Source organism: Solanum pennellii, chromosome 8, assembly GCF_001406875.1.
Source record: "Solanum pennellii chromosome 8, SPENNV200".
Lineage (NCBI taxonomy): Eukaryota > Viridiplantae > Streptophyta > Magnoliopsida > Solanales > Solanaceae > Solanum > Solanum pennellii.
This window is the reverse complement of record NC_028644.1, coordinates 56,157,842-56,182,162: the sequence shown is the minus strand read 5'-3', so window position 1 is coordinate 56,182,162 and position 24,321 is coordinate 56,157,842. Positions and strand designations below refer to the sequence as shown.

The 24,321-nt window shown below is 31.2% G+C and overlaps 2 protein-coding genes and 1 pseudogene across 2 annotated transcripts; 1 reads left to right on the top strand and 2 right to left on the bottom strand.

The window, feature by feature from the left end:
- The first annotated feature begins 9,753 nt into the window (after positions 1-9,753).
- On the top strand, positions 9,754-10,092 carry LOC107027730 (E3 ubiquitin-protein ligase ATL23-like). The gene has a single exon (XM_015228813.1). The coding sequence runs from the start codon at positions 9,754-9,756 to the stop codon at positions 10,090-10,092; it is 339 nt and encodes a 112-aa protein (XP_015084299.1).
- A 1,051-nt stretch (positions 10,093-11,143) lies between these two features.
- On the bottom strand, positions 11,144-18,595 carry LOC107026637 (mitochondrial carrier protein CoAc1). Its single transcript, XM_015227683.2, has 7 exons — positions 17,721-18,595; positions 17,071-17,156; positions 16,786-16,993; positions 15,860-15,983; positions 14,516-14,700; positions 13,800-13,928; positions 11,144-11,660 (listed from the first exon to the last, which is right to left on the bottom strand). Exons 1-7 carry the CDS (start codon positions 17,916-17,918, stop codon positions 11,559-11,561), a joined length of 1,032 nt encoding a protein of 343 aa, XP_015083169.1. The 5' UTR covers positions 17,919-18,595; the 3' UTR covers positions 11,144-11,558.
- A 4,582-nt stretch (positions 18,596-23,177) lies between these two features.
- LOC107027729 lies at positions 23,178-24,047 on the bottom strand (annotated as a pseudogene).
- Positions 24,048-24,321: the final 274 nt, after the last annotated feature.

Genomic DNA, 24,321 nt, shown 5'->3' with positions numbered 1-24,321 from the left:
GAACGAGACCCCCTCGACGGCCCGTCGTGCCCATGACGGTCCGTCGTGGGTTCCGTCGACTCACACAGTTTTTCCAGAAATAAAATCTGCTGCTCAAAACGACTAAACAGGTCGTTACAACTATGAATTATCAAATATAATTACCATAACATTTAAATTTTATTTTTAATTCTGTTATTTATTATTATGATTTTTTAGAATTGAAAGTTTTTATCCTAAAAAATAAAATAATAATAATAATAAATATGAAAAATAACTGCCTCAGACTAAATAGTGTTTATTTTAGGAAAGAGAAAATAAGTGAATAGATAAAATAATCATATTAATAACGGTCTCCGACTAGGAAGTGTTAATCCTAGAAAAAAATGAGAAATAAGACTAGAAAATATTTATCCTAGGAGAAAAAATGCATGTAATTTTTAATTATTATTATTATTATTATTATTATTATTATTATTATTATTATTATTTGCAATAATGTTTACAAAATTTGAGTCTTCAATTTTCATTTGTTATTTTATAATGACGGTTGATTTGTGGCATTGGCTTTGAGGATAAATGTTTCAATTTTTGCCATGTTTAAAGCTACTCTAAGCTTGGGATAGACTGCTTTCATCTGCTATTCAATTCACCTTGATAATCTTAAAATATATTTAGTTATTCAGAATTTTCAACTTCAAATTCGTCATATTGTTTCCATTTCTAACAATCATTGAATCTTCTATTCAAATAAATTCTCAAATTTTGTCAATTGCTGACAAGTTACTATGAACGTCACTATTTCTTGAATCATGTCACATTAGATGTGCTGACCACACTTTGTTTTGAGCAGTTGAATAAATGATAGCAATTTTGAAATCATTTTCTACATGCTTTAATGAAAACTAACTCAACGAAGAAATACAAAAGGAATTGAGCTATACAAAATAAAATAAAAAAGAAAGAATTTTTTTATTCCTTTTGAGGGAAAAAAAGAAAATAAATAAAAACAAAAAATAAAAATAAAATAAAAAGAAACTCATTTCAGAGTGATGCTCAATTCTAATGATCATTACATGCATGTGAGATTAAATGGCTTGATCTGTCCAATCAATCTAAACTTTATATTGGTCAAACTTTAAGTCTTTGAAGTCATGCTTTTATAATTCAATCTTGTACTAGATTCATGCCTCACATTCGACTTGTGGTGCCTCAAAATGCTTTTGACCAACGATCTCACTCATTTTGTATATCTCTCACTCATCATCTTCTTATAGTGCCATGAGGATTTTCACCAATAAGACTCTCATTTTGCACTTTCTCTCAACACAATTGATGTCTTATAGTACTTTGAAGGATCTTCGTCGATAAGATTTCCTCATTTTTCACTCCTCATACGAAGGACATGAGTTTTTCTTATATGATAATCAACACTGAAAGCTTACTTGACTTGTCATTGTTAAAAATTGATCAGAAGGTCTTTATTTGGATTGTGACGTGACTTTTGGATAGGGTTACAAAGAAAGGATTGTCATAAAGACTCAAATGCGGTAACAGGGTTAAGACTTACAACATTTGGAATCGACTCTAATTGCCCCATTTTTTGTGATGAGGACCTTTTAGGTTCTTTCTTCTTGGTTGGACCGAACCTTATAATAAGGCTGCCTACGTATCTTTTCAAAATAAGAATCAGGTCAAACGTAGTTCAGAAAGTTTGTTCTTTTGTTGTTATTGATGTTTTTTTCAACTTTTTTTTCTCGACCCTTTTTTTTACTTCTAATTTTTTTTTTTTTTGAATTTGTGACTTTTTGATTCCAAAAGAGGGGTATGAAAAAGAAAAAAATTAAGGCTCAAAAGGGGTAGCAAAGGATTACACGATGTTTGGATATTAGAATGAAATGTCTTCGTCATATCAATTATTAAAAATGTGAAATACAACCATACTCTTTAAGATGTGAAGTGATAATCAGACGTTATCTCTTTGTAACGTATGCGTTGTTGGATATGTATATATTTGTCTGTTTGAAATCTCCATCTGAGTAATAACTTCTTGACAACAGTTGACATATGTCAATTCTTTACGCATTTTTTCATACTAAAGGATGTATAAAAAGATATATAAGATTTCACCAAATCACCTTGCATGACATGTCACAAAAATTGAATTGAAAAGAGATGCATATGTGGAAAACCAAATAGACACAAGAAAAATATTATGTTAAGATAAAATAACTTAGTAATCAGACAAAAAAACTAAATTTCAGGTTACAACTCTATAATAACCCAAATTACGATAAGAATCGACAAACAAACATATAAGAGAAATGATAGAAAAGTCTAACTTACTAAAATAAAATAAGGAAATATTGCATAGCAGAAATGATGACAAAATAAACTATCCATACTCTTTTTTTAGAGAAAAGAAGAGTGTATCTCCATCACCAAGCTTGACTTCTTATCCACTATTTTGCATGCTAGCCTTCATGAAAGCTTCAAGAATTTTAATTGTTTTTTTCTTGAGAATTTATAGAATTTTCATATTCTTTATCATCACATATCATTTCGATGAAGTGTACATCATTATGCGCCGGTAGAGGATTCTTAGTAACATTTGGGGTTTCATCATTTGAACCACTATCCTCTTTGTTTGAATCATCTCTTCAGCCTTTCTTCTTAAATTTCGATAATCTTCAGTATTGTACCCTGGATCATCAGAATGGTATGCACACCATATTGTAGGATTGAAACCTTCAGCATGTGGGTTCACATTGTTTTGAGGAATTGGCTCTATCATCTTCAGATGTTTCAACTTATTAAATAAACTTGTGTAAGACTCTCCAATTGGTGTGAAATTATTTCTAGGCCTTTGATCTCCATCAAATCTCTTTCTCAGAAGGAGATTATAAGGTGCTCGAAAATTCTGAGAGGATGGACGAACATTTTGATGTGTTGGTGCTCGCCATTAAAAATTGTTTGGTGGATATACATGTGGTTGTGCACCATAGACTGCATATTGAGGTGGGATCATAGAGTATTGTGTATCTTGCACGGGGATATAGTGCTGGTATTGAGGTGGTGCAGATTGATAAAATAGACCCCTTGGACTTTTTGTGTGTTTGACACAAGATTCACTACATCCTCCTTCAGTTTCTTTCCCCCAAGATTTCATGATCCATTTTTAATCACCTGTATTGTGGATTTCAAGGCAACTTGAGTTACAATCTTTTCAGACTTGATGCCATTTTCCACCATTTCACCAGTCTTAATAACTTCGGCAAATGTTTTGCCAACAACAGAAAGTAAATAATGAAATGGTCTGGTTTTTGCGCTCGGAGGAAAACATCAATCATTTCAGACTCTTTCATTGGCGGCTTAACCCTCGCAGCTTGCTCCCTCCACCTTATAGCATATTCACGAAAATTTTCAATGGTCTTTTTTCTCATGTTGGCCAGTGAAGTACGATCTGGAACTATGTTAATGTTATATTGAAATTGTTGAACAAAATATCAAGCCAAATCATCCCATGTATGCCAGTTAGAAATATCTTGATCTATAAACCATTCTGAGGCAATTCCCATCAAACTTTTCCCAAAATAAGCTATGAGCAATTCTTCTTTGTTTTCGATCCCTCTAAGTTGATTACAATATCTCTTTAAATGAGCTAGAGGATCTCCATGTCCATCATACTTTTCAAATTTTAGAGTTTTAAAACCAATGGGTAGATGAACATGGGGAAACATGTATAAATCATTGAATGAGATACTTTTGTGCCCTTTCAATCCCTGCATATCTCTTACACTGTGTTCTAAGCTCTCGTCATTTCTTCATGTTCCTCGTTCTTAACAGTCTTTTCAGCTTCAACAGGGACACTATACTGATGAGTGTGAGGATGAGATTTTGAAATTTTAAGAGCCTCTTCGCGGGTATAGTCGTCGTGGTCATGAAAAACATGGGACGAGGGATCATTATTGGATTTGGGCGCCATAGTTGGTTGTGGAATGCTATTAGTCGGTGCAGTTCGCACGAAGAGTGGGTTACTCATCATAGGTATACTCAAAGGGCGCACCATAGAAGTTTCACCGGCGTTGAATGTGTTATTATAGGAGCCGAATCCAGGTGGATAAATTGGATCATTTGTTGACACTTGGATAGGGGGTGACATATTTGTATTTAAATAGTTACGGATTGAAGATGGTGGCACTTGTCCACTCATCCAAGCTTCGTACATATCTGTCATTTATTGTCTTAATATTCGTACCTCTTCTGTTGACTCTTTTTCTTGGGAGGTCTTCTGGTTTCGAACCTCATCATTGTCCGAATTATTTTCGTCTTTCTGAACCATTTTCTTTTTCCCTTTAGACCTTGTACTGTTGGAATGAGATGTCAACTTAGCCACAAACCAACCACCTTAATTTAACTCTGTGCATGGATGATTAAGTTTGTTAGTGTTAGACATTTCTTAATTATTCATTACTAATTATTTATTTGTTTTTTTTAAAAAAAATAATAATAAAAATAAAATAAAATAAAACAGAATAAATTATTTGATAATGCATTGATAAAAATCCGTTCGGGATAGCGTATGTAACACGCTTGCGAACATGGATAAGATCTTTCTATTTTTTTTTGAGGAAAAATCCTTTAATTTGTTTTTTGAATTATTAAAAGAAAATTAATAAAAACATTTTTTTGATAAATTAAAACTCCTTGTTTTTCATCTTTTTTTTTTTTGAATTTTGAGATTTCTAAAAATATTTTTAATAAAGAATCACCGAACCACAGAGAGGGTTGCCTACGTATCTCATCAAGTGAGAATCAGGTGTGCGTAGTTCGTTAATGTTGAACAGCTTAATTAAATTTTTTTTATATATTAACACTTGTCTGAAAATGAAATATTTTGATTTTTTTTATTAATTATACAAAAGAAACTTAAATATATTTTTTAGTTGAATAGTGGAAAATCTTTCATTTTATTATTTTAAGTATAATAACTCCTAAAAGAAGAAATATTTATTTATTTTTTTGTAAAAATCAAAATTTCACTACACTAAATGAGTCAACTTCTAGAGACTTTTTAAATAGATGCATTTTCATATAACACATAAAATGAGCTAAATTGTCAAGCAAGAGAAGGATACTTGTTCTAAGCGGACTCAACTCTTATTTCAAGACTCACTAAGTCGAAGATAAATTATGTAAATGAGTAGAGCCTACTAGTGATAATTAGGACTTAAAGAAGATAGGTGTCTAGATTGGCTTACTCAAGTGGACAACTCGAGCCAAGGAGGGACAACTTATCGGTAGCAGCGCTATTCCGATTTCATTGCTTGTCTAACCTTACCTAACATATGTGACTAAATATTCTTCACTGGGTGCCAAAACCCTCCACTTTTATGTCAAGAGAAAATAGGATGTATAACTGCATTCTTGTGAATGTGTGCAAGTGTAGTCAAAGACTCATAAGGTGTGATTAATTTTTTTATTTTTTATTTTTATTTTTAGTGAAGTTCAACAATATAAATATACACAAGTAGCATATTAGGCCATCAAACAAAATATATCCATTCAAATAAAATAAAAAATTAAGTAAAAGTCAATATACAAAGCTCGAATTCTGGTTAGTCCCCATCGGAGTCGCCAGAGATGTCACATCCCTTTTTCGCACGCGCGGCAGAAGAACTTTTTTCCAATTTAAGTGACGTTACTGATTAAGGGATTATTTTATTTTTTCAGAGCCGCCACTTGGAATTGAGTTGTGGTGTTCGAAGTCACCTTTTTGTTTTAATCCCTAACCAAAAGAAATTGACTCTTTATTTTGATCTGCAAATCAAAAATTCAGGTAAGAAATTCTGTTGACCGAGGGGAAGGTATTAGGCATCCCTCGAGTCTCATGGTTCTAGCACGATCGCTTTTAATTGACTTATACTAATTTTAAAATATTTTTTTTGGATATATTATTTTCAGGTCATGAACTGTTTGCATTTTTTATTGTTGAACTTTTATTTGGTCTCAAATCAGATGCATAAATATATTCTTGACTTTGAGATTTGGAGACATAACTGTCTTCATCTCTCAAGTTCATCACACGTAATAACTTTTTTTTACAGTTCTTGATTTAAATTAATGAAAGTTAGTTCTTAAAATAATTTGGCCAGGTGCGTAATCGCATCCTTGAATTTTTTAGTGTCTCAAAAAATATGTGTAACCACATTCTTAATTAAAACAAATATTTATTAATATGCCTAAAACTAATCTAGCAATTAAAACAAATATTTTTCCTTTATAAATAAAACTAAATAATGTAAAATAAATCTAAATGTTGAGGATACAATATATAATTCTGGCATTATTTCTATATCTTTTATTTTATATGTTAATGTTTAATATTTTTATTACTCTTAATGTTAACGTTAAAATTAAGCATACACTTTTTACTACAACGAAACAATAACAAATTGTTAGAATAAATCTTATTTTTGTGTGATAACATAAATTAAAATAATTTGTTTTATTTATTTATTTATTTATTAGCTTAGTTATATCTACTTTATCAGTATTATTTAAATCAAGACAAGAAAAGATGTTATGACCTATTCATTTTTAAAAAATCACAACTAACATTTTTTTTCTAAAAAATTATTCAATGTACTAACTCTAAAATCTTCATTAATTTTCTATATTCAATGAGATTCTACGTGACATTAACTACAAACTTATTCAAAGCATCAAAATTGTACAATAACAAATAACAACAAATGTATTTAATTTTACATTTTTATTTCAATCGAATTCTTAATAAAACAAAATTATATAAGAAAGTTCATAAAACTACATCAGATTTCATAAATAAATTAAAAGTGATAAGTTAAAGTTGAATACCGCAAAAANTTTTGCTGAAAAATTTTTTCTCCTCCTTTTTTTTTTTTGGTTTATGTGTGTATATATAGTGTGTAGGAGTGTATGTGAGTGTGAGGGTGAGTGGAGAAGATCATGTCAGGGTGTGGGAAGTGATAGTGGGGTTACCGGTAAACGTGATGATAATGGATAATATACTTATAAATATATCAAAATTATAAATAATAAATATTAATTATCTAGAACCAATTAAAAAATTAAATGGCTAATTAAAAATATAATTAAGAAACACTAGTTTATTTATTACATTTGAATTATAAGAAGATTTATTTTTATAGCTTTTCATTTAATTTTTTTTTAACAATTAAATAAAACATACCTTAAAAATGATTCTATTTTTGTTGTTTCCAAATTTATAAAAATAACTTAATAAAAATAAGACAAAATTAAAGTATCTAACTTAAACATAAAATAAATATTTAAGGAATAAAAAATAGTATAAAACCTTATGTTCGGTCAAAAATTGCGTTTCTACAGTTACTCAATGAATTCTTCTGTATTTTTACACTAAAGTTCAATCCTCTTGACTTACGATTTTAATTTTGAGTTACAGCTAAATTTCGAAATCAGTGAGAGATGAAGCTACTGTGAAAAATATGTGATTTGAATATGAGAATTGACTTAGTGATAAATGGATAATGCGTGCCTAGTGGCGGAGGTAAGCTGATCTTGCCTTGTTAAAGAGGAAAAGAAAGAAGAGGAAGAAGGTAAAAATGAAAAAATAAATAAGAATAAAAGAAAATCTAAAAATTCAAAAGAATCATAAAAGTAATAGTATGAAATAAAGGAAATACTTATAAATTAAAGATGGAACTATTTTTATTGCTTCTCACTCTCTCAAAGAGAGTGAACTAGACTTTCTTTTGTCACCTCAGCATTTTGAAAATAAATAATTATATTTTAAAATAGTCCAGAGAGGTAATAGGTTTCTCGTGAATTATAAGTGTGTAGTTGGTATTAAATTAAGGGGGTATTTGACTATTTTCTCTTTAAATGACACACACTTGACTTTTACACATCTTGTCGAGTTATAATGTAATTATCTTTTTTTATTAGTAAGGTTTATTTTTTTGCTTTTTCCATATTTTACCCTTTATATTTAGGCACCCCTTAACAAAATTTTTTTGGCTCCATTATTATTATCAGGCGTGGCAAGAAAGGAATGCCCGAATATTTCAATTAGAGTTGTCAATTTGGGCTAGCACTCCATCGGGGCTAACCCATACAGACTTTAACATTTTACAGGTCAGGCGGGGCTTCAAATTTTGATCTGGGCCAAAAAATGGTTGACTCAACCCACAAGTACGTATGTTACAGGCTTGCCGGGTCAGCCCACTTTTTTTAATTTTTTTATAATTATTAAATTAATTTATAAATTATAATTTAAAAATATTATCATAAATATCGACAAAATAATATTACATGATGTTAATGTTACTACTTGTTAATCAAATTCACAAATAAAATTATCTTTACAATATTTATTAAGGTTTTTTTTTCAAGTAAAAATATAAATATCTAAATAGAAATACTAACCAAATTATTTTGAGTTCGGACTTTCTTTAATTTTAAATTATATTATATTATATTTTTACCTCAATGACAAACGTGCTCTTAGCTTGGTAATGAAAAAGAAAAATACAACCATATATATATATATATATATATATATATATATATATATATAATATTTTAATTTATTTTATACATAAATTTATTTACTTTGATACAATTTTTAAATTTTTTTTATACTTTTTAATAGTTGTTATCTTTTACCATATTATTTCAAGTTTGATTTTGAATTTTGAATGATCCAATAAATGTTAGTTCATAGATATTATTAAATATAACAAAACTCATATCAAAATCAAATTGATACTAATGCTAACAAAAAAACAATTCAACACTAAAAAAGATAATAATGCTGAAGATCTATTTTTTTAGGTTTACATTGGTTTAGAAAGTTATATAAAATGCAGCATTTAATTTTAACTTTTTTAATGTTTAGTCTTGTAATTAATAATTATTAAACTTATTTTAACATGATTTAATACTTTTAAGTTATCATCATTTTCATTATGACTTAATTATTTGCAATATTTATTTTATTGACTATTTTGGTATTATCACTCATATCATATATTTTGTGTTATTTTCTTATGAAACTACTTAGTTACATTTTGATAGGATTAAAGAAATATTTGAAGAACAAATTAAGTATATATCTGTATTAATTTGATTTTGATTTATCGATAAGGGTCTGATACATACACCCCCAATTTTGTCATTTGGACTGATATACCCCTCATTATGAAAGTGACTCATATATATCCTTATCGTTATACAAATTACTCGCATTTGAAAGTGACTCATATATATCATTATCTTGACATAAATAATTTAATTTAATATTTTAAAAAATTCAAACCAACCAGTCAATTTACACCCTACTTATTCTGGTGCAATTGATTCCACTTCATCATATCCATACACAACCTCAGATAGTTGGATATTTCATTGGTTAAAGAAACAAGTGTCTCAAAATTATTAGTACTGCTATTTTAAATTTGGTTTTTATAATTAATTAATGTTATCTTTTGTAAAATTTCCTGACCTGGTAAAGAACATAAAGTGTCAATCTAATATTTTGCAAAGACAACTAGTAACAATAACTTTTGTCCTTTTTTTCTTTCTATTTCCCAATTTGTGCAAGAAAAAACACATATCTAGGCCACTCCATCAATAACAAAAGTTTAACCAAGTTAAGTAGTTGGAGTTGGACTTCACTCCTTCATCAAAAAGGAAAAGAGAAAAATGGCAATCTCTCTGTATCTACTAGTTTGTTTACCTTTCGTCGTCATGGCTTTGCTCTTCTTCTTCTACCTCTACGTTGTTTTTTTACGAGGTAGGGATGATCACCATTCTCGAGTGGTGATCAAAACTGCTCGAAAGCAAGGACTTTCTGATGTTCAGCTCAAGAAACTCCCTAAAATCGTTGGAAAAGATTTGAGTTTGGACGTTAATGATTGTGCAATTTGCTTGGATGTCACTGGAAATGAGGAATTTGCAAGGTTAGTTCCTGGTTGCAAACATGGAGAATGTGTCGATCTTTGGTTGTCCAAACAGCCATTTTGTCTTGTTTCTAGGCACAAGCTTGAGCCTGAATTGTTTAATCAAGATGGAAACAATATATGTTAAGTTTTGATAGACAGAGTTATTGCTGAAAAATATAAACAGCTGAGTTGAGGCGTTATACCGCTCGAGCTCCCATTTAATTAAAAAAACTTATCATTGTTGCAAAATGCCAACTTTCAAAATAATTATTCATTCATAGTCTAGTCTTTGGCATGGTATTGTTCTTTTTTATTTTGTCAAAAACAACAGAACTAAAAACAAGATGAGAAATGTGACAGCTTAGAGCAAGGGACTTAAATCAGTACATGTATTTCTTATAATCAATTAGAGGAATAATTTTTAACCAAGCGGCTAATTAATGAGTTTTAGAACATGTATGCAAAGGTGGCTACTGGCTAAGCCTTCAGTGAGAAATATTCATTATTGCATTATCTCAATTAGGATTCGTGAACAGTATAATCAACTACAAATAATGTTTATGAGACTATGGTTAATTAAAAAAAAAAAAAGGAAAACGTTATCTCAGTTCTCTTGGTTGTTTAAGTTAGATCATGGTAGAAGCAATGCATACACTCACCGTCAAGGGCACATGTTGTTGGCTAAGTCGTCATGTCTTGCAATGTCATTAACAAAGAGTCTTTGAAGTGTTTAGCGATCTACCACACATTCGTGAATTTCAAACATTTGGCTTTTCCGTTATCATATGCTAAATTGAATTCGCAGTCAATATGTACAAATCAGTTTGAATGTACGTAAATCTTAGTTGACTATTCGAAGTTGAATTTCCCAGTCAAATTATTAAATCTAAATCTGCAAATGCTACCACTCCCTCTTAGTTGACCATCCTGAATTGAATTAGGAAGTCAAATTATTATGTTTGGTCCTTCTAATAGTAAGTTTCAAATCGCAAGATTTATACTATTGACTTACTCTTGATATAACTAGCCTTTAGATACTTCTTAAATATTTTTAAAATTAAAATTGATAGTATTTTTTGCATATTATAATATTCATCATATATTCTTTATTTTAAAGAGATTATCAAGGTTCTTTAAAACTAGTCAAATGACCAAAGAGCCTCTAGAGTCTGGACTGAATAAAAGACTCGTGCAAATTAACAATATTTTCTTTTACCAAATACCAATAAGAAAAAACAGTCACTTGTTTTCAAGAAGACATTTCCCTTCACTACACATCCTTCTTTGAACCTTTAATCTTCAAGAAGTAAGAATATCCAACTTAGGTAAGAAGCACACTCTTGAGCATACTGTAATTCTTTCACATCAGGAACTACAATATTGAGCTAGTTAGAAGGAATAGAGACGACTAGGAAAGCGATGTATAGTAAATTCTATGTAGGTAGGGGTGTGTAGAATATACCCAATGTGGTCCAACCCCTCTCCATACCTCACACGTGGCGAGAACTTGTGCACGCCTTGAGTACGTATTCTTCCCCCTTGGTAATCAAAGACCATCATAAGTTCTATACAGAAGTATGTGAGTTGATGTCACCATTTGGGGGTGTATATTTATGCAGCTGATACAGATTTTAATTTCTGCCGAGGAGGAACATTAAGGTACGCCTTCATTGTGTCATATGCTGTGAAACCAATTGCCACTGAGGGGACGATCTGCCAACAAAACCGAAAGCAGTTCTGATGAGTTACTCAATAAATCTAACAACATGAAATATGGTACATAATACTAGACAGTAGATATCTAATCCATCTTGGAATGATGATTTGCACCATGTTCTTTCTCAAATGCTAAGATATGATTCCTCCTTTGCTACCTGTAGATGTGACAAGAACAAATCCAAATTTAAACATGTAGGAATTTGGCTCCTTGTTAGGAAGTGCAGAAGTGTGAGTTCTCTCCGGAAACATACTTGAGGCAGAAAAAAGTCACTGCTGAACATACTTCTTGTGGTGCAAAAGGAGATTGACTTTCAATAATTCAGTGGTCATGAAAATATCCTTCTCTTTTCACCCCATTTCAGCTTAATATTTCCACTCACCAGGTTAAGGAAATAATTCATAACACGAGACTGGGAAAGGGAGGGTGATGATAACTGGATATTCAGGAAAATAGGGAGGGACCAAGATAGTTTTTATTTTCTGAAGAGTGACAAACTAACAAGCATAGTTGATTATACTACAGGTCATGCAGAAAGGATAATTTTGTCAAAAAAGACTTGTTAAAAGTGATATTTAACACAATCCAAATGCCATATCTTGATGTTTCTATACTCTTTGAGATCAAGTATAAATTACTATTTGACTTGGTTTTTCAAATGTAAGGAATATTCTTTACTGTATAACACTGTATACATGAAAAAACTGATAACACTATTAGCTAACAATAATTTGGGGATACTACACATTTGTTCAGAAGTTCATTTAGTTATAAGCCCCACTAAAAGTTTCATGAAAGGGAACACCTTTATGCCTTTTTCACAAATAGTAAGGTAATTTGCATTGGGCCCTAATCCAATCAGCAAACATAATAAATCTAAGAACTGTTAGCAAATGTAAGAGCTAAATACATTAATTTATCAATTTTTCCCCAATAGAAATGTCACTTTCATTATTAACTTCAGGGGTAAGGCACAAGTACCCTAAATTATGTCCGAAATCCTAGAGACACGCATAAACTTAACTAGGGTCTTATTACCCCTAAACTAATTTAAAATGAAATAATACACCATAAATGTTGACGTAGCATAGAGAGTGGGCAAGTGATGAGGATACAAATTGGACACATGACATTTTTTAATTGGTAACTTTATAATTAGTTAGAACACATATTTATTGATACAGAAACTTATATATATTTAATAATTTTCATTTCTTTTTTTGTAAAATATTTATTTAATTTCTTTCTCACTTTAGACTTTTTTTTTTCATTTATATCTTATCTTTTCACTATTAATTTATTTAAAGAAATTATATGTATTTTTTAAAAAAAATAAAAATAGAAAGTGTCCATTAATTTTACCGTTTTAACTTTTTTTATGTTTTATTTGATTTTCTTCACTTATTTTGATATTAGTTCGAAATTTACTTATTTTAAATCCAAGATATTTGGAGTTAAATTTGAAATCAAATCAAAAGGAAAGACAGAGAAAATAAAAAAGAGTAAATCAATAGAAAAATAAAAGAGAAAAAACAATGAATAAAGGTACAAAAAAAAAGATTTGATATAAGGTAGAAAAAATATGTGTATTAACTTAATCTAGATACAAGATAAAAATGAAAATATTTTTTTTAAAAAAAAATAAATATTTACACACGTGTAGGCGCGTGTTAGGAACACAACCAACTTGAGTGGTTGAATGGCACATCAACACAAAAGATGCATAAAATACGAAAAAAACGAGTTCAGAGAGATAATAGGACCTAGTTAAGTTTAAATATGTCTGTGGATACTTGTGCCTTATCCCTTAACTTTATGATCCTTTCAACGAACTTGCAATGACTAAACAACACTATAGGTGGACAAACTTTGTTGTTTTAACCACAGGATTATTTCTTTTGCTTTGCTAGTCATTCACTTTTTTTTTTTTTGCCATTTCTTCAGTTAATCAACATTCAAGTTCCCAAAATATTATTACCACTTAAGTTTAACCCAACTCCCAAATGAAGTGTGCCAAAATGTGTATTATGGCCAAGATATATAACATTCAAAAGTGGGTCAACTAGAAATTCTTTAAAGAACAAGTTATAAATGTAGTTGTAGTGAAGAAGCTACTATTAAACCGGACTTTTTACCTTCATATAATTAACACTAAGCCCTGCAAACAATTGTCTCCAACCTTGATTACGAACAATTGAAGAAAGTCCATCAAACGTGCTCCTATATCTGGCTCTGTCTTGCAATGAAGGTCGCAGATGCTCTACCTGAATAAATGATATTTTCATATGAACAAGTGACATGTTCAAAACGTGTGAAGAACTTAACTTCATTTATCTGTGGCAGTGCTAGTGCACAATATTTACTTCCTCTGTTCCAAAAAGAGTGACACCGTTGTATATTCGGAAATCATTTAGCATAGAACTTCCCAACTTTACCATTAATTACATGATAATATAGCCACACAAATGTCATGAGTCATGACATATATAAGATCACAAGTTCCAAAAGTTCTTCTTTCTTAAACACTGTATCTAATCAAACAGGTTAAAATGAAATGAAGGGAGTAAATTTTAGTAAGGCTCCCACAGAGGGATTAGTACGAACACAAATTAGTCAGTCAGACTCTTATGGAGTTCCACAAGCACATATGATGCACAGAAATACTAATCACTCCATTCAGGATATAGAATGGATTATGGACATGAACTCAAAATACAGGAAATTTTTAGGGCACAGCGTGGTCTGACAGACCAGAAGTAATCTGCGCCAACACTGGTCTAACACGCACTAATTCAATCAACACAAAATGCATAGGAGTTATGTTGAGTTATGCTATGTCTGAGGATGATACCTGCATCTGCCTCCTAACCACGTCCAATGGGTATGTAAATGTCTGACCCAATAAACCAGCTATAGCTCCACACGAGAGACGCATCATAATGGAGGATTGGTGCTCTTCAGGAACATGCCTCTTTAACTCCTCATAAACATAAAACTTCAATCCAGCATAAGGAAGAATACCAATAAGGGTGGGCCCTGTTCCGAATATAAATCGAGTCATTTGTGAATCATCAATATTCAAAAAAGAATTAAAACCATAAACCATTTATGCAAAGACCTAGGCAATGCATGTACAACCATGGACACATCAACACACACAAAATAATAAAAGTTAGGGATGTGCGGCAGATTTTAGAAATGAGAGACATTAATCTAACCATTCACAAAAAGAACAATTGAACGTTTACTTTTATTAAGGTTGTCTTTTTAATTTTGGAGTGTTCTTAGATTCTGTCATTTTACTAACTTAAATTTTATTTCCTCATTTTTTATTTTCGTTTTTGAATTTCATAGTAATTTTAAGGTACCTAACACTTTCTTTTATTGTTATAAATCCCCAATTTATCAAAATATAATCTTTTCTGCTTTTGAGTCCATCTGTTTCGAGCTTAAAAAAAATCAGCTTTACCCAATCAAACAAAAAATATGGCATAGGAGTATTAAACTAGTAACATGAAAAACACAGTCCATCAGTTTCAGTGACTTTCCAACGTTGCAGTAAAGATAAAGATACAAAGTACTTGAAACAGTGAAACAACATAAAACCCAAAATTAGTTGTCTAAATTTAGTATAAAAGTATCCTCATCCTTTTTGATTGAGTATGTAACTTTAAGGGATTTTGACGTTATGATATTTCGAATTTTCGTTTATAGCAAAAACAATTTAAACATTCTGTTAATTTTTGCATTACGGAAGAAAAGAACGACATTTAAAAAATGAAAATTAGGAGGTAGAGTCTGGTTGGTCTTTTCTGGAACTGCAGAAGAATCAAGTATGTTTCATGAGTTGATGCCATCAATGCAACAATTTACTTCATAAAGAAAAAAGGTTTGATAAATTGCCGAAAATAAAATATCAAAGAAAAGAAAAATGACTGGTGCTAGTATCGAACTCAAGTACAACTTGAATCAGCAATCCAAAATCTGCCATGATAATCACTTTTAATACATCTATAACAAAGCACAACATGCTTCATAAAGTTAGGTCCTTCGTGTTTTTAAGGATTTATGACCCAATTAGTTGCAGATGAGTCAATTCGGCAGTAAAAGTTAAGGATTTATGACCCAATTAGTTGCAGATGAGTTAATTAGGCAGTAAAAGCTCATTATTCAATATGAGCCAATCAATACTTACCTACACCTCGATAGAGTGCACGGAGTCCTCCTTCCTTGTAGACAGCCTCTAGGACATTTTTAGTACCACTATATTGAGGACCAATATGAGTTGCTCTACTGCCATTTCCTCTTGTCCCCTTGACCTAAAGAAAGATAAGGGGAGAAAACAAATATGAATGATAGCCATCCAAACAGTTTAATGCCGTGAAAAAAGATAAGAGTATGCCAACACTCAAGGGTAAAATTTATAATTGTTTGATCTAGTGAACCTACATGAGACTGAGAGTAAGAGAAAATAGAACCATTTACAAGGATCCTTAGTGCAAAGTAATATGTTTGGAGGATCTCTGGCATATACAAGAATCAAGATTTAAATAGAATGGCCAAGTTGGAGCAAACAACAGTGTAGATTCTTTTAATATAATTCTTGAATCAGTCAAAATGATAATTTCTCAATAAGCTTTATCTAAAAGACAAGCTCAAGATAAAACTGATACCAGGATGCAACTTTTATTAGTTGATGCAGCAGGATGGAGTTCCACAATGGATCTAATTTGTCAAATTAACCAGGAAAGAAATTCACAGTTGTGAAGTCATTGGAGAGACGGAGAATGAGAAGGGACAGATCATTCCTCCATCATATATGAGTTTACAATTTACATGAGTGTTTAACAAAGTAGGGCAGCTTACCTATGATAGTTTACACATCTTAATGAAATAATAAGGTATATTTCCATTTAGATGAGTCAAAGATCAGATACAACTATTTGTCCTACTAAAGCAAGGCAATTGGTGAGTGCTGCTAATCAGATTAATTTCCAACTCTGGCAGGGCGTGTTAATGGAAAAATTCAATAATTATTGCAAAATAGTAAAACTGCCAAATGCAATCAGACATGTAAAGAGCAAAGAAAGAAAACTAAATGTATTTTAACAAATTAAGCACCTGATAAGCCAGTTTGGTCCGAGCCAAATCAAGGGGATATGTACACAAAACTGCAGTTCCTCCAGAAGCTGAGCCAGCCAAAAGATCTACAACAGGTCCTGTTCCTAATGCAGAGTAATTTTCTAATATCCATCCTCGATACCGCTCATAGGTCATGTAATGTAGTGCAGCATATGGGACAATTCTGAGAACACTTGCTCCATTTCCTCTGCAATACGTCGTGTCATTAATAACCAATACATCCACAACAAACTCAAGCTTTTAAACAGTACAATCTAAACTTACTTGTAAAATCCAATAACACCTTCATTCTTCAGAAGCTTCTTTAGAGATTGATGAACTCCAAGGGAATGATATCCTTCAGTTCTTGTCTACAAGAATTAAGGAGAAGAGCAAGCAGGAGGAAGTTAGGAATGTCATAATGAGCTAAAACTGAAGTATCCATGTGAAGAATGTAAAAGAAAAAAATATACAATGAGCATCTGGCAGATGCATTCAAGTGAAAACACAAGAACCCAACTGAGGATAGAGAACAACCGGATAAGGTGATGGATGATACATAGATTTCAATCAATTTCAGAAAACAAACAAAACTAATGACTTAGAGACACTAAAAACAAAAATTTTCCTCAGTCATGTAACTAGAATGGTGCAACTGCTTCCCATTTATCCAATCAGATAAAATACTCCAACCAGACTAATTTCTCTCAGTTTAGAGAAGATCAAAAGAACATAATAGTAAATATATATAGAAATACATCATTCTATTTGGGACCGACAATAAAGGAAAGTGAGACATATAAACTGAAATAAAAGAAGTATATAACTAAACAAAAACCATTCGGTTTGTCTAGAACAGTACAAATTGGCATAAACAAGTGATCACTTTAAAACACGGGAAGCTAGATAAAACAGTATCTCTTTTCCTTTTTCACCTGCAAAAGTATTTTGACACGCTCTAATGGGGCAACTGCAGTTTTGGCAAATGCACCAGCAGCTCCTCCAGCAATCAGCTCCTTCACATATATTGGCAAACCATCAAAAACAGAAACCTCTCGATGAGAGGCAGAAGACCCATCAACTAACCCTACCACATTTGTGGACAAAGTAGTCCCTTGTGTAGAAGAACTCATCTTCAAAGTTACTACTGTCAATTACCAAAATACAATGCAATCGAACAACTTGCTATCCACCTTGTAGATTGTAAAACTCCTTGTCCCACCTATCTCTTGGGATACAAAAGGGTAAAACTTTTTGCTCAACCAATGGCCTGAGAACAACCGGAATTGAACACCGTATGTTCACAAGCCTACCTTGTTTTTCACCAATTCTTACAATTCTCATCAAACAGATGCAAAGAAAGTTTGAACAAAACAACTACCTCTTTCAAGATCCAAACTGAAATGCTACTTCTTTCAATATCAAAATTGAATCTTGCCCATATAACCAAATCTCCACAATCTAAAGTATACCCAGAAACAAAAAAACAAAAAAATCTAAAGGGCAATCGATAAAATCAATACTCCTTTAGATGTAAGCCAAATAACACCACATAAATGTAAGAAAACAAATTGGGTTTGTCCAGAATCTGTTATTTTTTGAGATTCTTGAAGGTAACGTTTTCAATTGATTCGTCCCCAGATTCGTTTCCTCCCTGGTTCCAAGAAGGCAGATGAATTAGGAATATGGGGACCGGTCAAATTCGGTATCTCTCAGCTCATACAATTTTTATTTATATATATAAAAATGTCTGACTTCCGTCCACGACTTTAAACAAGACAAGAGGTGGCGGTATAGTCGCACATATTTTTTTTCAAAAATAAACTTATTTTATTTTATTTAAAAAAAAAAAAAAAAAATGAGTATAACTAGAAGTTGATCATCAAGAATTAACTTCTATTTTAGCTCATGATAAAAGATTTATTAAATGATATTTAAGGATGGGAAGAGTAACTAGGGATGTTGCAATTAGGATGATTTCATAAAACTAGTGTTAATTGTTTGATTTTTCCTTCGAGCGCACATGGCCTCGGATTGGGGTTATTTTTCAAAAGTGTTGCTTTTGTTATCTTTTATATTATTGGATGAATCGAATCACGCGTCTTGTTAAACTTAATCTTAATTGATTCTCATTACTCTCTATGGGTCATTGTTAGATATAGTCACATGTCTTTGGAATTATTTTGTTATATATAGATTCTTTAGATTATACTAATCTTTTATCAGTGAATGTAATTAATTTATTTTTTCTTTCTCAAAAAATTGAGATCTCCATTTTTTCTCCGAATCAAATTTTCCATCAAAAGAAAACGAAGTGTCTCTTCTAATTAATACTAGAAAAATATGGCTCGTGTCACGGGTCCAACGTGAAAATTGTTTGAGCTAATGAATTGATGTGATTTACAATAATAACTGAAAAACATAGTATCAATTATTTGATGGTAAATATATTTTTAAATTGGAGATTCTTAACCATAAAATTAAGATCTACTACATAAAGAAGATGTGATTAAAGTAAATTACATTCACTTAAAATGATTAATAATCAAAATGAATTGAGTTATGGCCATTTTTATTCCCATATTTACAACAAAAAAACACAGGCACACATCCTTTTGTGGTTATTGTACAAACTTATAAATGATCAACATACATATATATGTAAGGAAGGGGAAAAAAAAAGAGTGATCAAATATCCTCTAATTGACTTGGTAGTGTCCACTCCAAAGTCAATGAATTTTATTTAGTTATTGGTTTTAATTACGAATAATTGAAGTTAGAAGAGGTTATCATATTCAACAATATAAATGGATCACTAACATAAATTAATATACGCTTTGTCCTAGATTTATTTTCCTTATTTTAAAAATGACATATTTTTATATCGTAACAATTTATTTATAATATATTTATTTTATAATTAATGAAATAATTTTTAGCCACAAAATCTATTAAAACTACAAGTTTTAAAAATTTATTTTCCTAAACTCCGTAACTAACTCATATAAATTAAAATGAAGAAAATACTAAATTCTATACATGGAATACAATGAATAACATACTTTGATACCTCCAAAACCTCTTTCATACTTAATTTACTTTATCAAAAAATTTACTTGTCTAATTTTGACGAAAAAAATAATTTAAATCCACCAGCTGAGTAAAGAACTGACCTTGATGAGCATTTCTTTACTTGAATTTTTTTCTCTCTCACACAACAAAATATCAAGGCAAACTTCATTTGCAATTCAAATCTACCACTTCCTATAGCCAAGAGCAAAACGTACAAATCTAGTAAATTGATCTAATCACCAAGAATGAGTTTAATTAAATTGGGTCTTCTTTCTTCTATAAAATTTATGGAGGATGAAGAGAAATCTCAAGCCAAATCTAAATATCTAACGAGATAACTACAGAAAATAACAAAAAAGCTGAATTAATAATAAAACATAATAATTTATATGATACACCTTATGCTTGCTCTTCTTTTCCTAAATAGAGAACAAGAGATATAAACCACCAAGAAAAGAGAGACATTCTAAGTTAAAAGTCAAAGTATTGCCATGTGTCTACTCCAAAGTAGATACAACACAAAAATTTTCATAATGGATGAGCAATAGATATGATGTGGTAGACACAAATTATATGAGGTTCTCTTAGAATTTGCAAAATGAATTATTGGGTCCCATTTTTAAAAAAATGAGCTAAATCCTTCTCTCTCTCTTCTTTTTAACATTAAAGGAAAAGTTATGGAATTAACTTACTGTACTCAATCTCAAAGAATCTATGTCTCAAATGAGCGTGGCGTGGAGGCATGAATCCTCATGGGTGTGCTTGATATTGTGATTGATTATGTAGTCACTTGTTCATGTTTTTTGTCGCTTACCACCTGTTAAGTGTCAAGTTGAGTTCATATTATTATTCTTTGTATATTAGTTTCTATTTTGGGTTGACCGATGATACCTATTCAGTACATGTTGTCCCGTACTGAGCCCTACTAGTATTTTTCTTTGTTTTTCTTTTATGGAATGCAGCTAGTGTACCAGCAAATTTAACTCGACCCCAGCTCTAGTCAGTCTCAGCATATTAGGTTCAAGGGTGAGCTATTCATTCGAGCTTTGGTTGAATTATCTTGGTCATTACCTAATGTCCTTAGTTTTCGGACAAAAATTATTGTATTTCATTTACTTTGGTGTCTTTGATACTCTTAGACTTAGTAATTGGAGATTAGATGTCCTTGTTGTGATAACTTTCAGGTTTTGGGAAAAGATATTTAGTAAGTTTTTGAGCTCCCGTATTATGCTTGTATTTTGTAAGTTGGGGTTAATTTCGTTGGTTCTCCCACCTAGGGGTTAAGTGTGGGTGTCACTCATAACTCGTTTTGGGTCGTGACAAACTTGGTATTAGAGCGTAAGGTTCGGTGATCTCATCACACAAGGACAAGTTTAGTAAAGTCGTGCGTAACGGTATTGGAACACCTTTACTTTTCTCCGAGAGGCTATAATACTTTAGGAAAACTTCATTCCTTCTTTCTTTCGTGCTAGTACGGGAATCCAATTGGTATCTAGGTGATACAAATTGGTATCCGAACTTCTTCACTCTATTTCAAATATGGTTAGATGTTGAAACCCACAACCTTCATCGTTATTGATACTGAAGATGTTTATGCCTTCAGTATTAATTGTTTTGAGTTGCTTCATAAAATGAATATAGTGGAAAGACTTAGTATTGAGTTTGTGACATACTAGTTTCAAGGATACACATAATGTGGTGATAGCCTCATGTTGAGCGTCGATTAGTAATGGTACTACCTATGACGCATTTTTCTAGCGTCTTCATGAAGAATTATATACCCTAAACTTTGAAGGATAGGAAGTAGAGAGGGGGAAAGCTAGATGGCCTGCCAATGTCAGAATATTCAAGATGTTTCTTAAGAGATGGATAGGTAATGAACACCATTACTTTTTTAAAAAAATTACAATTAAAGTACGTGTTGCTTAGCAAATGATGAAATTATGTTGAGGCAAGTGAGGCCAGAATCTCTATGATGATTTCATAGATTAGGTATAAAAAAATTATGATACGACTACCACAATAATATAGATGTTTACTTGATAAAAGTTATGATGTGTGTTAGTTTTGTTATCAACCTAATCTAAGAATGTATTTAATAATGTTTTGGGTTCTATTCAATGGATAGAAATGTTTAGCTATTGGTGTATGATCTTCTCGATAAGTAAGATGTGTTTAAGTGATAGATATAACGAACATTCAAGGTGTGATAATAGTGTTATGAAAAACGAATATGTTGATTGTCAAGTGTAAATACTAACTATTTCATGACTTATCAGTTATAGGACGTATTCAGATAATGAGATTTTGTGTTGCGTTCTCCTTTGAGAAGCCAACTAGATTGTTACTACAAACGCTTGAGTTAAACTTTATTTTTAAGAAAGATTTTAGTGGTGGATATTTGGTATGGTAAAGCATCGGAGATAAGAATCTTTTGAGATAAGATTTACTTTTTATTAGCCAATATATAACAGCTACTTGTAAAGTTTTTTGATAACATTGTAAAGTTTTTTTTTTTTTGATTTTATTATGAGGGAAGGCCCTCTATTTATACTACCAAACTTACATTTCTGGCCAATATAAGTGGCCGACACATTCTTTACACATGGCGTAATTATATCTGGCCAACGCTAATAAACAAAATACATACTATTACTGCTTTACCAATGTGGGGGTGGAAGCAGAATTATAAGAAAAGAGAGAGAAAGATGTAATAGAGGAAAGAGGATTCCTTTTATTATGAGGGAAGGCATTCTATTTATACTACCAAACTTACATTTCTGGCCAATATAAGTGGCCGACACATTCTTTACACATGGCCTAATTATATTTGGCCGACGCTAATAAACAAAATACATACTATTACTGCTTTACATAATGGCCCTTTCTTTTTATTGTTGGCCGACACACTATTTACTTTACGACTAAAAAAAAACTTTACAATGTTATCAAAAAACTTTACAAGTAGTTGTTATATATTGGCTAATAAAAAGTAAATCTTATCTCAAAAGATTCTTATCTCCGATGCTTTGTCATCATAGCTTGCTTATCTCTTTCATTTACTCCAAATCGACATCTGGTATAACATTATCTTCTCCGTTACATTTGAAACATCTGTGATCTGGATATTTGTTTCCAATAAGCTTACAATATCTGACTAATAATTCTTCTGAAATAAATTCCTTATTTAATGCTCTTGTTGTAGGTTGTTCCTCTGGTTTTAATAATGATAAAATCCATCGCTGAACTTCATCCATATCTGTTCTTCTTAATTCCTTGGAGTTTGAATATATCATAACTTGGTCTCTTGCATAGTAACTCTAAATAGCATTGCCGTTTAAATAATTATTAGCTAGTTCTTGTATAATTGTTGATATACCAATTATCCTTTTATTTGCATAAAAGCCTGGTATCTCTATCTTTGGTATTTCAGCCTGCTTTTCTATGTCTTCTGGTATTATCATATCTCTAGTTAGACCTATCTTTATAACTTGAATTGGTGACTTGATTTCTTCATATAATATCTCAGCTGGTGCTGTATAAAACTTAATATAAAATAGATTCCCTTTGGTAACTCTTTTGTATGTGACGAACGTTTTATATAATTCTGGTATTCCACTTATCTCTTCTCCATCATATGTGTATACTGTACCAAGTAAACCATAATTATAACATGTTCTAACTAAATTTGGACTAGTATTGGGTTGTGCGATTAATCTGTTATATCCTTGTAATTTTTGGGTTATATAATCTTCTTCTGGATTTTTGGTTTGTGTAGATCTGGGGTTTAAATTTAAATATGTTTGGATCTTATATATGTTTTCGATATACGATTGTGCAATGTAATTGTATCTCTTTTTATCACTTTGTATGCTAGCTGCATATGTGGAAGTTTGTGGTTCTGTGGGTATTTGTATTTGTGTATTTTGGATAAATGATTTTATAAATAACTAGTTTAGGTTTGTGTTTCGTGATTTCTCACTAGCTTTCCTGCTTGTACCTGCAGCTGTATTTGAACAAACTTTGTCATGGGTTTTATGGAGTTTCCCATCGTCTCCTTTTAGCTCTGGCTGTTTTCCGTCTGCCGAACGATGTAGCACTGCATTTTTATAGTCATACTGCTGACTTATATTAGCTCTAGACTTCAGATTATCTTCATTAGTCTGTAGCCTTTGTATCTCATTATCCATTCTATCCACTTTAGTACAAAGTGTAGTAATGGCTTTGAATAGCTCTTCAATTGTATGTTCATTTTTGTCCTCAGTTTGAGTAGCTTTGTCTTGATAGGTAGTCTGCAACCATATTTTTATCAGTTTTGATTACTTCAATTGTAAATGTAAAATTTAATATGTTCAATACTAGTCTCCTTATTTCCTTTGTCGTAACTGAATCTTCTACCTTTTTAGTTATCCACCATTTTACCTGGGTATTATCTGTTCTCACAATAAACTTATTGTAAACAAT

Coding starts and splice junctions, on each gene's coding strand:
- LOC107026637 (XM_015227683.2), bottom strand. CDS start 17,918: ATGAGTTCTTCTACACAAGGGACTACTTTGTCCACAAATGTGGTAGGG. Junction 15,984..16,785: donor GGACCAAACTGGCTTATCAG/GTGCTTAATTTG, acceptor ATCTTTCTTTAG/GTCAAGGGGACAAGAGGAAA. Junction 13,929..14,515: donor TGGTTAGGAGGCAGATGCAG/GTATCATCCTCA, acceptor TCATTTATTCAG/GTAGAGCATCTGCGACCTTC.
- LOC107027730 (XM_015228813.1), top strand. CDS start 9,754: ATGGCTTTGCTCTTCTTCTTCTACCTCTACGTTGTTTTTTTACGAGGT.